The following is a 13,935-nucleotide window of genomic DNA, read 5'->3' as shown; positions in this document are numbered from 1 at the left end:
AGTAAGACACAGCTTATTTAAAGCTGCTTGCCAAGGCTGATTAAGGTTGATTGCCTAGGTTGATTCTAGACTGGCCAATAAAGAATCACCTGGCTATTTTACTAAAGAGATGGGTGCCCTGAGCATCCACCCAGAATCTGAGTTAGCTGGTCTAAGGTGTGGTCCATATTCTAGAACATTCCCTGTGTTAATCCAATTTGCAATAGGTTTAAGAAGAATTGATAGGTTATATCCATTTGACTGAGTAATTAGTTGTAATTTAAATAAATGAATGAAATAAATGACTTCATTGAGACTGTGCCCACAAAAAAGGTGATGCAATTAAGACCCAAGGCATTTTTTTTTATTATAAGAAAGTAAGCATTTAATTTTTACTATGTAAAAACATTGATCAAGCCCCTACTAAGTTCAAGGAATGTACTAAACAAAAACGGAGTGTATCAAACACTGATACGCTCATGGTGTGGTCCTTGGAGCAGCACTGGCATCACCTAGGCACTTGTTAATAATACAGGTTCTCAGGCCCCCCCAAACCTATCGACTCAGAAACTGGGAGTTGGAGCCCAGCACCTGTGTTTTCTGAATTCTACCAGTGATACAGATGCAGCCTTAAGCTTGAAAGTCACTGATGTTTATATGATGAATGAAACACTGTCTCTGATAACTTCCAGTGACTTGTACTTGGTGCGAGATCCACCCACTTAGTCTGTGCCCTACAGAAGTTCTGTTGGAGGTTTGTGAAGGAAGGGCATCGAAATCACACCTGGATTTAGGAAGGGCTTCATGGATCTGACACATGTGCTACGTCCTGAAGCATAAGCTCTAATTGGCCAAAGTAGACGAGGAAGACCATTCCAGAGAATTCCAGAGAAGGAAATGGCAGCCTACTCCAGTATTCTTGCCTAGAGAACCCCATGGACAGTGGAACCTGGGTTACAGTACATGGGGTCTCAAAGGGTCAGACAAGGCACGCTGTGACTAGTACACGCTGAGAGAATCAAACACTAAGATGAGGGCATCAGAGAAGTTGGTAGAAACGATGGTACAGCATGGGCAGAAACACGGAGCTCCCAGAGTGTGCTCTTAGGAAACGTCAAATAGAGCAGTAACAGTCACTCGTAAGCTTCATAAAAGTCTGCAGCAGAAGATGGCTCTGAACATGGCCTTTAGAGCCAGTTCATAGAAGACTTTGAATGCAACCTTCTAGAACAGCACAGGGTTAGAAGGCCATTCCCAGCTATGGAAAAAAGGTGAGGAGACTGTGGGTGAGGGTCAAAGAGAAGATGAGCAATTCAGTTCAGCAAAGTAACATGTATTGAGCATTCTGTCCCAAATGTACCATTATAACCTGGAACAGGAAGGATTTTGAGGGAAGTGAAAAATGAATTGCTAGATAAAAATAGACAGGGAGATAGCTTTTGTAGCTTCTTAATCCACCCCTCAAAAAACCCCAGCAAAAACAAAAAGTTTTAAACTTAAAAGCTCTGGAATGAATTAAGATCTAATTAGAAGTTAAAGGTAGAAATATAACAACTTTGTTGTCTAATGAGAGTCACTCAACAATATACTTGTGGTATATACTGGGAGAATTTGCTTGTGAAGTTGCTCTGTCGTGTCCAATTGTTTGCAACCCCATAGACTGTATGTAGACTGCAAGGCTCCTCCGTCCACGGGATTCTCTAGGCAAGAATTCTGGAGTAGGTTGCCATTTCCTTCTCCAGGGGATCTTCCTGACCCAGGGATCGAACCCAGGTCTCCCGCACTGCAGGCAGACTCTACCATCTGAGCCACAATGAAGCCTGGGAGAATAATGCTGTCTAATCACAAGCCCTGTTTTTGCCTCTCAAATGCTCAAAGCCTCCTATCTTAAGTATTTTATATCCTACATCCTTTTGTATCTATCCCTCTCTTTATTTATTTTTATAGCACTCATCATTAAAAATATATTATACATTAACTTATTCATTTTTACCCTCCAGCCAAGCCATGAGCAACGTGTTTTCTGGCCTGCTGTATCTCCAGGGCTGAGAACAGTGTCAGGCACGAAGACAGAATAGAAATATTCTCTCTCAATGAATAAAGTATCATAAACCAAACACAAATAAATGTTATATCAATACTTTTATCAATATTTAGGCACTCCAGATGGATCCATCTTTCCTTGATACAAAACTAGCTTTCATTAGTGTCTAATCTGAAATTAGCCACCACTGAAATTGCCTTAATCCCTAGATCATTCCTGCTTCAGTGTGATTAAAAACACATTGTGATCTTTGCAGAACAATAGGTTCCCTAAAGTAATTCAAATAGAGCTTTTATAATGGATTCTTTACCAGCTGAGCTACCAGCAAGCCCAGAAAGATTCTAACTCACTGCTTAATTGAAAACAAGATGCATATAGCTCTTCACCTCACATATGGGTGGAAATATTTTAAGTTACCTTGATTCATAAATACAAACAAACCATGCTGAAGAAAGATTCCCTAGTGTCTGCCCGTGGTCAACTTTAAATCAGTTTATATAAAAGCTAAGGGCTAGAATTGATAGTTATGGAAAAGAATGTCAGAACTTGAAAAATAAGGTGTGACTTATAACCAGGAGCCTCAGCACTTCCTCTCTATTTGTTTTTCATGAAGGGGGATTGAAATTTCTCTGATTAGCCAGGGTGGGGAGTAGTTGAATGAAACAGGAGTCACAAGTGCAAACAGAACTATTTATTGAGGAAACTCTTCTAGGTACTGGAGATAGAGTGATACAAAGACTGTTGAAAGAAATTTACATTATAGTGAGAAAGTCACTAAACCAATAAATTAGTATATAATATGATCATAAAATGGAGCATGGGCTAATATACATAGTAAGTGACATGTTCTCAGCATATTGCTTGATGAATTCAATGTTACCCTTCATCCACTAGGTACAGCTCAGGAGACTATACATTTCATCTGATACTTAATGCATGCATGTTGTGATGAATTGGTATTAATGATTGTCATTAAATAACTTGTACTTTTAGCAGCTCTTAGAAGAAGCAATCAAGATGATTCAAGCTATATAAAAAATAAAATATGGTTATGTTTCTATCATTTATGGCCACTCTATAAATACAATTCAGATAAATTAGTGCTAGGAAAAAGAAAATAAGGTAATTATAAGTTAGCAATTCTGTAGTGTTTACTATGTGCTAGGCTGTATTCCGAGCCAATTTCTCTCAAATTTTATCGTGTATATCAATCACCTGGGGTTCTTGTTAAATACAGATTCCAAGTTGGTAGTTCCCAAAAAGGCACTAAGATTGTGCATTTCTAAGAAACTCCCAGGTGATGCCTATTCTTCTGGTCAGCGGGCCGTAATTTGAGTACTGAGGGAATATACATTTTACATGAGGCTAAATGAGGGAGGTTTCCTCCAAGGCAGGGAACTGGGGAAGGGCAATGGTGAAGCAAACAGCAACTGGAAAGGTGCAGAGGCAGAAATAAGATGTGTGTCCCGGCAGCAAAGTGAAGTGATGGGTGAAGAGGTAGAGAAAGCAGGGTGTGAAATTAGCCCTGTCCCAGTGCAAATAAATGTGGTTTCCACAACTGGAAGGTCAGTGCTGTCACAGCCGAAGACCCAGACTCTGTCCCTAGGTCGTTGTTGCTTTTGAGTTGCTACATCCTGTCTGACTCTTTTGCGACCCCATGGACTATAGCCTGCCAGGTCCGTCTGTCCATGGGATTTCCCAGGCAAGAATACTGGAGTAAACCGTTTCCTACTCCAGGGCATCTTACCCCACTAGCGATCGAACCCATGTCTCCTGAGTTGGCAGGCAGATTCTTTACCACGGAGCGACCAGGGAAGCCCATCCTTAGGTAGACTGGGATTCACATCTTAACTATACTATGTGACCTTGGTAAATCACTTCACTTGTAGACTTTTCTATTCAGTTAAAAGATGATAAACACAGAACCTGTAGAGCTAATGTAGAATTAAGTGGGAAAGCTTATAAACTACCTGGCCCATGCTGAAATTTAAATGAATATACAAACTAGCATGATTATTAATCTCAAAAGGCATAAATGGCAAAGGCTTAAATTTATAATTGCTGCAGTTAAATCCACAGGTAGGAAAAGGTGATTGAAAGAATGAATCATAAAGAAAAAGAAAAAGAAGGCAAAATTATACTACAAATGGAGAAATAGCACCGTTTCTTTCCCGCTGATTTTACTCTTCTAGATTAGGAATGAGTTTCATGTGGTTTCAAGACAAGCTATCAGTTTCAAAGAAAAATTAGAGTCTGCTCTCTTTTTATGGAACAGTCCATTAAGTTTATTCTTCCATGTGAGAATTTCTCTTTTTTTTTTGAAAAGTACATCCCCTCAGTTCCTTTTAAAATCCCACTTCTTCCAGTTTTTACAGAGCTCCCATAGAATAAATCTGCTCACATTTATGCTCACAAAATATTCATTTGGACACAGATTCTGGAATTTAATGTCTAGTTCCAATGTAATTCAGCATACTTCCACATGCTCAGTAATGCATATTCAGCACTTGCATTTCAGTTAAAATGGATGTCCATCTTGCTTTAAAAATCTTTTTTCATTCCTCAGCTACCATCACATCAGCCACCATTCTCTTGGATGACTTTCTCACAATAGGAGAAAGAAAGCACCTGTACAGATATTTAAAATAAAGTAACACTCGAAGGGTTGGCTGGGTAATTTTTATCATTCTCATGTAATCTCATAGTTAACATGACATATCTTGATTGCAAAGCCCTGATCAGACAGCTCAGGAAAGCCAGGAATACAGGGCTAGATGGGGTTTTCCCAAAAGGGCATTTTGATGTTTTGTTTATACTGTCTTACAGAAAAAGAAGGAGGCTGTAGAAAGTGGCAAACGACAGACTGAAAACACTTTAAAAGAAGGCAATGATATACTTGATGAAGCCCGTCATCTTGCAGATGAAATCAACTCAGTCATAGTGGTGAGTATTTTATGAAACCCAAGGTTAAACGATGATAATGACGCAAGGGCTCTTGAATGGGAACCAGTGAGAAATTCAGTAGTGTATGCAAATACTGTTACTTTCTTTTGAGTGTAAAGTTGTTTTTGTCTCACTCTATTGTGACCATGCCCACCCATTGGTAACAATTAGAACTTCACATTATCCTCTCAGTAATGAGGGTAGTCGCACACTCAAACCAACCTGTATTTTTTTTTCACTGTGATGAAGGGCATTTATCATTCCTAGTATAGAACTTAAAATGTGCTTCAATATTCATATAACATTAGTTAAACGAGAAATGTAAAGCTACAAACAGACTTTCAACATGCTGTCTCATTCAGTAAATGCTGATATATGATGACATATGGTAATAGGAGTGCAAATAGTCTAAAAGATCCTAATGACTATCATTTATGCATTTAGACCTATGAAGTAGCCTTTTTTTTAAAAAGATTGTTAGGTTCTTCTTGGTATAAATTCCCTTTGCATATTTTCTAATCTCTTTCATTAAATAATAGCTTTTATTCTCTATTCTTTTTCTTGCTAGATTGGTAAATTTTAAGTGTTCTAAAAACCTAAGCATGTGTAATTATATCTCCAAGAGACACTAATAAATGAGAGGAAGCTGGATTCACTTATTTAAAATGCCTTCTTTTCTCTACGTATCAGTACGTCGAAGACATTCAAACTAAATTGCCACCCATGTCCAAGGATCTGAAAGATAAAATAGATGACCTCTCCCAAGAAATAAAGGACAGGAAGCTGGCTGAGAAGGTGTCCCAGGCTGAGAGCCATGCAGCTCAGTTAAATGATTCGTCTGCTGTCCTTGATGGGTATGTCATTTGTGGCTAGAAATGTCTATTTATCTTGACACTTGTCCAAAAGTTTTGACTAGCAGAAACAGGTTGAGAGTTGCTTTCAAATCTTGATTTTTTGTAACTATTAACATACAAACTGCATGGCCTTTCTGTGGAAAAGCCTAATTAGAAGGGTCTGGACAAAGCTCTACTGGAGCACCATCAAAAGTCTGAGTTAAAAGTGAATTCAAATATTGCATGGTGGGGAGCGAACATTGCCTTAGGCTACACTTAGAAAAAATATTTTGTTCTTTATTAGAGAGCACAGCAGTTGCCTTATTAGCATTTTAAATAGTAATGTATAAACACACATTCTGCTAAAAATTTCAGTTTTATAATTTAAAGAAATCAAAACTATTTATTGTTAAAGGGCTGGCTTTTGAAAATGTGGTTCCATCAGTTCAGTTCAGTTGCTCATTCGTGTCTGACTCTCTGCGACCCCATGGACTGCAACACGCCAGGCCTCCCTGTCCATTACCAACTGCCAGAGTTTACTCAAATTCCTGTCCATTGAGTCAGTGATGCCATCCAACCATCTCATCCTCTGTTGTCCCCTCTCCTCCTGCCTTCAATCTCTCCCGGAATCAGGGTCTTTTCAAATGAGTCAGTTCTTCACATCAGGTGGTCAAAGTATTGGAGTTTCAGCTTCAGCATCAGTCCTTCCAATGAATATTAAGGACTGATTTCCTTTAGGATGGACTGGCTGGATCTCCTTGCCATCCAAGGGACTCTCAAGAGTCTTCTCCAACACCACAGTTCAAAAGCATCAATTCTTCGGTGCTCAGCTTTATTTATAGTCCAACTCTCACATCCATACTTGACCACTGGAAAAACCATAGATGGACCTTTGTTGGCAAAGTAATGTCTCTTCTTTTTAATATGCTATCTAGGTTGGTCATAACTTTCCTTCCAAGGAGTAAGCATCTTTTAATTTCATGGCTGCAGTCACCATCTGCATTGACTTTGAAGCCCAAAAAAATAAAGTCTGTCACTGTTTCCACTGTTTCCCCATCTATTTTTCATGAAATGATGGGACCAAATGCCATGATCTTAGTTTTCTGAATGTTGAGTTTTAAGCCAACTTTTTCACTATCATCTTTCTCTTTCATCAAGAGGCTCTTTAGTTCTTCACTTTCTGCCATAAGTGTGGTGTCATCTGCATATCTGAGGTTATTGATAGTTCTCCCAGCAATCTTGATTCTACCTTGTGCTTCATCCAGCCCAGAATTTCTCATGATGTACCCTGCATATAAGTTAAATAAGCAGGGTGACAATATACAGCCTTGATGCTCTCCTTTCCCAATTTGGACCAGTCTGTTGCTCCATGTCCAGTTCGAACTGTTGCTTCTTGACCTGCATACAGACTTCTCAGAAGGCAGATCAGGTGGTCTGGTATTCCCACTCTTTAAGAATTTTCCACAGTTTGTTGTGATCCACATAGTCAAAGATTTTGGCATAGTCAATGAAGCAGAAGTAGATGTTTTTCTGGAATTCTCTTGCTTTTTCAATGATCCAACAGATGTTGGCAATTTGATCTCTGGTTCCTCTGCCTTTTCTAAATTCAGCTTGAACATCTGGAAGTTCACAGTTCACATACTGTTGAAGCCTGGCTTGGAGAATTTTGAGCATTACTTTGCTAGTGTGTGAGATGAGTGCAGTTGTGCAGTAGTTTGAGCATTCTTTGGCATTCCCTTTCTATTGGATTGGAATGAAAACTGGTGATTCCATACATAGCCATTAGGTCTTTTTTTCCCCCCTTTCAAACTCCATGAAGACACTACTATTCTCAGTACTGCCCTGTGAAATAATAGCTCATTATAACTGGTATTCTTATATGGGTCAGTGGGGGAGGGGCCACTAGTGAGATGTGTTTCACTAGTAAACAGCCTTCTCAATATAATTGGTTTGCTTCCCCTACAATCTGGGGATTGTCATAATAAAATAGGTGTATTAACCCCAAGAATAATTTTCATAAATAAATCTGGATTTAATATATTCCATGTGAAAGGTTCTGTTTCAAAACTTAATACTCTTAATACAAAGGAAAATATTAATGTTCGAAGACCCTGGGAAAAATTCATATATAATTCATTTTATTATAATGGTTCTAGCTTGGTTATTTAGGAATATGAGTTTAAACTGAAAGCTACAATATAATACAGTTAGTAGATACCTCACTATGATTTGGGATTATCATTATTATATTGGCCATGATCATTTGGAAGCCTTATTTGTTATAAGTAAGTTCTTCAAATATTCTTCATTTGAGTACCAACTGCTCTGATATTCTCTTTTCGGGTAATCCCTACAGAATCCTTGATGAAGCTAAAAACATCTCCTTCAATGCCACTGCAGCCTTCAAAGCTTACAGCAATATTAAGGACTATATCGATGAAGCTGAGAAAATTGCCAAAGAAGCCAAAGTTTTTGCACATGAAGCCACAGAGCTGGTGAGAAACAAATAGTGCTGTGTACTGAGGTCAGCCTTCTCAAATAAGTATCTAAACTACATTTCTCCAACTTAAGTAAGCTCTGGAAAATCCTGCCAAATCAGAACATTAATTTTAAATTATTTTCACAGGCTCCTTTTAAATTTTATCCAAAATAAATTCTCAGTGTGCTGTAATCATCGCAGAACTCTTCTCAGTTACACGCTACTTTCCACCACTAATAAGAGTTGTATTATTATCCCAGGTGACAGATAGGTTTGTGCCACCAACTCATAAAGGAAAATGGCCAAACATAAGACACTGAAGAGGGAAATTTATCACAGTTATTCCATATGTCTTCAATAAGAAAGTGCTTTGAATATTAACACCATTGCTTATAGTCACATATAAGTTGATTCTATGTAAAGTTTAATAATAAGGTGCTCGTTTTACAAAACATGCCAAATCAGATACTTCTAAACTATTATACTATTTTTATCCATTGAAATATTTACCTTCAAAAAAAAAAAAAGAAATATTTACCTTCAAAGCTACTTTTGGCTTCTATCATTGTTCAAAATAGATTTTCAATTAATATTTTAGAGTTTGGGGATTCTAGGTATAGCACATTATCTGAGTATCTTCAACAGTGACAAATTTTTTTCCTTTTTACATGTAGACAAACATTTTGTAAACAGGCTATGTTTGGTAAACCTTGGCAATACTTTTTAGGTCAACTTTCATTTCACAGGAATCACACGGTTAGTTAAAATGTTCAGATCCATCACTTATTCCTTTGGCTTCACACAGAATCCTCCAAATACATCAGAATTTCAGGAGGAAAAAAACTTGCCTGGACATTTGACTGTTAATGAAATATGCAGAAATAGTGGGTGTTGAAGAAACAAATCAGTATTTGCTTTGGTATTTAGCACAATTGCTTTCTTGGATTTCAGAGATAGCAGAGGTATTTGCCACATACTTAGATGGTTTATTTTATGGTCATAGTGAAAACATCATATTCCATCAGCAATTACTACTGTTTGGTTTCTCTGGAATGACTTTACTAATACTGTGTGCTCTGTTTATTTCTTATTCAAAGTCATGACACTATTATTACAAAAACATACCTATGTTCAGTTATCCTTTCAAAATGAACCATTTTTCATATCTATTTGAAGATCCTAATCTTTGATTTCACCGTTTTCATCTGACCTAAGTCTTACTGGATGTTTTCAGCATCTAGGACAGTGCCTGACAAATCATAGGCCTGGGTGAGTGAATGCCTGTCATTCTAATCAACACTTTTCATGCTTGTTTACAAAATTTTGTACAAATAAAAATCTCAATATTATCATTGTTTCGTTTTTAGAAACTTCTTGCATTTTATGTTAAAGAGCTGTTTATTTTCACTCAAATTTACTACCATCACTTCTGATAGCTTATGGTGAAAGGTATTGGATTCTTGGTCTCTGAAGAAGATTTAGCTTCCAGGGACCAGGGACCAGGCTTGATCACTCAGAAGCTTTTGTGTAGCAGAGTTTTATTAAAGTCTGAGAAGAGATGGAGAAAGCTTCTGACACAGACATCAGAAGGGGGACGGAGAGTGCCCCCCTCACTAATGTTAGCAAGGGAGTTTTGTACTTTTTAAATTAGTTATTACAGTAAATCAAAAGAATGCCTCAAGTTTGTAAAAATTTTACCAGACCCACTCCCACAATTTACATTTTAGGATATCATGATTAGAACTTAACAATAGAAAGATCCTATCAGAGGATATCAGGATTAGTCAGAAGTTTTCAGGAAGGTGAAACTGTCCTCAAGGAGGATAGGTTGTTGTTATATAATCCTTAGTACAGAGTTTAAACTGAGTTGTTTATTGTGTGATCATCAGTTCTTAAAGAAACTTATGTGATGTAGCAAAAAAAAAAAAAGATGTTTGTTCTTTCCTCCTCCTTGAGAATTCCAGACCCCAGAGAAGGCTCACTAATGTTAGCAAGGGAGTTTTGTACTTTTTAAATTAGTTATTACAGTAAATCAAAAGAATGCCTCAAGTTTGTAAAAATTTTACCAAACCCACTCCCACAATTTACATTTTAGGATAGCATGATTAGAACTTAACAATAGAAAGATCCTATCAGAGGATATCAGGATTAGTCAGAAGTTTTCAGGAAGGTGAAACTGTCCTCAAGGAGGATAGGTTGTTGTTATATAATCCTTAGTACAGAGTTTAAACTGAGTTGTTTATTGTGTGATCATCAGTTCTTAAAGAAACTTATGTGATGTAGCAAAAAAAAAAAAAGATGTTTGTTCTTTCCTCCTCCTTGAGAATTCCAGACCCCAGAGAAGGCAGTGGCACCCCACTCCAGTACTCTTGCCTGGAGAATCCCAGGGATGGGGGAGCCTGGTAGGTTGCAGTCCATGGAGTCCCTACGAGTCCGACACAACTGAGCGACTTCACTTTCACTTTTCACTTTCATGCACTGGAGAAGGAAATGGCAACCCACTCCAGTGTTCTTGCCTGGAGAATTCCCAGGAACAGGGGAGCCTGGTGGGCTGCCGTCTATGGGGTCGCACAGAGTTGGACACGACTGAAGCGACTTGGCAGCAGCAGCAGCATCTCCACTTCGGGAGCCCCAGACCTCTTTCTCCTCTTCAGGGACCCCGGACTTCTTATCAGCCTGCCTAGGAATTGACTGTCTCATTCCCCCCTTTTCTTTTAAGAGAATGATGTTCCCAAGGGAAAGGGGTGTCATTTTCATTCCATAACTACTTCCTGCTGTTGAGGGGCATGGTCCCTAAATTGTTTAGACAATGTATTCTCCTGACCCTCATATTGAGGATCTCTGATCCAAGGGCCCCAAGTAATAGTTGCAGGAGGTTGTGGGCTTGTAGGAGCCTGGACAACCACTTGTAACTTAGAAGCTTTCAAACGGTTAGAAACAAATCCAGTTACACAGTTACAGATGAAGGGAGCAAACAATAAAAACAGAACAATTAGAGTTATTATGATTAAGATAGTTTTCCACCACGGGAGCTAGTTAATGTTTCCCAAAGTGGGGTGACTGAGGCTTCAGGGGAATCCATAGCCTGAATCACCTTGTCCATGTGTTTAATAAAATGAGTAACATTAGTACTCATATCTGGTATATATGTACAACATTGGGTATGAATGATGGCACAAGTTCCTCCTGGTGCAGCTGTTAGAACATCTAAGGCCAATCTGTTTTGTAAAACCACCTTTCTAATTTGTATCTGTTCAGCATTAATGGCTGAAAGTTAATCAGAGCATCAGCTCATAGCATCATATCTAATCTATAGTTCCCAGAGAGGGAATGAATACTGTAGCCAGACAATCACACCAATGAAATATAGATGTTGCCCAACGAGTTTAAAGGTGTGGCAGATTAGGCTTCTCTGAAAGTTCTGATAATATGAAGCCATGAGTAAAAAAGTGCATTAGACCTAGGATGCATCTTCCTACCAGCCAGGGGGACACCACGCCCATGGGTAAGAACCACATATCCAGGAGGTCCCATTTGGGGCAAACCAGCATGACTGAGAGATCCAGTCCCGATCAGTTCCTGGCCAGGCAAGAGGGGGACCTAAACTGGGATTGGAAAACACAGGAATTATTGTATTGTATATTTCTTGAGGCAAAAATCCCAGTTGTTTCCAATCATTATAACTAAGTTGTTGGCTAACTTCTGGGGATGGCTCTATTTTTCCCAGTATGTGGGATCATTAGATAGTAGGCATCCCTTTTTAGGAGTTAGCCATATGACCTCATCCCATATTTGATAAACATCAGGTAGAAAATCACCAGATCTAGACCCATTTACCTTCTTATGTGCAGCAAAATAGTCATTAAACCAAGTTAAAACATCATCAAAAGTTACATTATGTTCATAGTTACATCACTCCATCTTTAGGATTGTTAGATGTCATCAGATCGAAAAGAGGTGTCACGTATGATTGTTGTTGGTGAAAGTATTCTCAGAGTTGAAGAAAGTCCCTTCCATGAAGTGGGGAAACTCGCCATGGGCTGTCTTCAATTGATGAGGAGAATAGCGCTTGCAGATCCAGCAATTAGACCAACGGTGGAATGAGTGTAGGAATGAGTCCAGGACAGGAAGGCTCTGTCTTGAGGCTCAAACGGCAGACTCAGGGCTTCTGGAGTCAGCAGAAGCAAGCCCACCTAGATTCTCAGTCCCATCTTGGTTCCTGGCTCAAACAGAGGCTAGTTTGACTCAAAGCCTGGGTCAGGAGTTACCCTCCCGGAAATGTCTGTTGAAAAGCTAAAAGCTGAGTTACATAGTTAATTTTAAGGCTCTATGGAAGTATCTGTGTGCAAAAACAGTCTGTCATAGAGACAGACCCTTCTTCTTAGGGGTGGTTTGAGCCCTCATTAAAGCTATGGGTAGAACTTAAACCAACTATCTTATGTTTCCTGAGTTAGCTTACACAGGTGTCTTTAGCCTGTTCAACGTTTTCTGAAGATTGGGGTCTCCAGGAGGAGTGTAAGTGATACTCTGTTCCGAGAGCTTTTGACACCCCTTGAGTTACAGCAACTTTAAAGACGGATCATTGTTGCTCTGAACTTTATAGAGTTTAAGATCCCTCTCACATCATGAGAAGTCAGTACAGTGAGATTTTATCCATTCATTAACCTCGGGCTTTAGTTAATACTGCTTTTGATGTGAAAATAGGTCTTTGAGCTTGATAACGACAAGAACATCATTTTGTGCTCGACTCATAGTTTTTCCATCGGCCCACACTCTAGGATTAATATTTTGTTTCATTAAAAAGAGCTGGTTCCATATCCATGAAAACAGAGGCCTGGACCTTGCTCAGTATATCCCTCCCCAGAAAGGGTGAGGGAGACTCTGGCACGATTAGAAACTCCTGAGAAAACAGCACAGAGTTCCAGGTTCCACTGAAGGATGATTGACGTAATCATGTTTGACTCGTCCAGACAGTCCCATTACGGTAGTGGACTGGGAGGAAAGTGGGCCAGGGGCTTCAGTGAGCACAGAGAAAGTTGCCCCGGTGTCCAAAAGAAATTGACTGATTGGCCCCACACAGTTATTAATATCCGGGATTCCTCAGGTGTAATTAGAATGGGAGCTTGTGTGGGGAGCCCCGGGCACCTTCAGTCCCGATTGTCTTGAGAGTCTGACTGTGGGGCCTACACCTCGGAGGGCAGTCTCTTCTCCATTATGGTCCTTTAGAGACTGGGCATGGAGCTGGGGACAGCTTAGAAGCCTGAGAGCAATCCCACTTGAGATGCCCCTCCTTTCCACAGTAATAGCAAGGCCATCCCTTTTTACCTGGGTCCCTCTGGGCATTTTTCTCAGGCTGTTTCAGAGCAGGTCTAACAGCCATTGTTGGGGCATCAGTCTTTTGCCTGGTTCGTTTTTTGCCTCTTATTATCCTCCTCATATTCTCTACTGTAATATACTATCTGAGCCAGCTGCAACAGTTTTTTAAAGACTGATTTGGTCCAAATGCCTGTTTTCATAACTTACAGTAGATATCTGGAGCTGAATGAGTGAGAAATCTATCTTTTAAGATCATTCTCCCTCTGTAATTTCAAGATGAACGTCAGTAAACTTGTGGAGAGCCTCCCATAATCTATCTAGGAATTTATGAGGAGTTTCCT

At 39.2% G+C, this 13,935-nt stretch overlaps 1 protein-coding gene across 2 annotated transcripts in view; it reads left to right on the top strand.

The window, feature by feature from the left end:
* LAMA2 (laminin subunit alpha 2) overlaps positions 1 to 13,935 on the top strand; it is a 677,031-nt gene that overhangs the window by 533,925 nt on the left and 129,171 nt on the right. For both annotated transcript variants that reach the window (XM_070461486.1, XM_070461485.1), the window contains exons 38-40: positions 4,850 to 4,966; positions 5,657 to 5,820; positions 8,156 to 8,294. In XM_070461486.1, the coding sequence (XP_070317587.1) occupies positions 4,850 to 4,966; positions 5,657 to 5,820; positions 8,156 to 8,294 (420 nt within the window). The remainder of the gene's footprint in view (positions 1 to 4,849; positions 4,967 to 5,656; positions 5,821 to 8,155; positions 8,295 to 13,935) is intronic.

Source organism: Odocoileus virginianus, chromosome 34, assembly GCF_023699985.2.
Source record: "Odocoileus virginianus isolate 20LAN1187 ecotype Illinois chromosome 34, Ovbor_1.2, whole genome shotgun sequence".
NCBI classification, from domain to species: Eukaryota; Metazoa; Chordata; class Mammalia; order Artiodactyla; family Cervidae; genus Odocoileus; species Odocoileus virginianus.
Note: the sequence above shows the minus strand (reverse complement) of the source record. Positions and strands in the feature narration are given on the sequence as shown.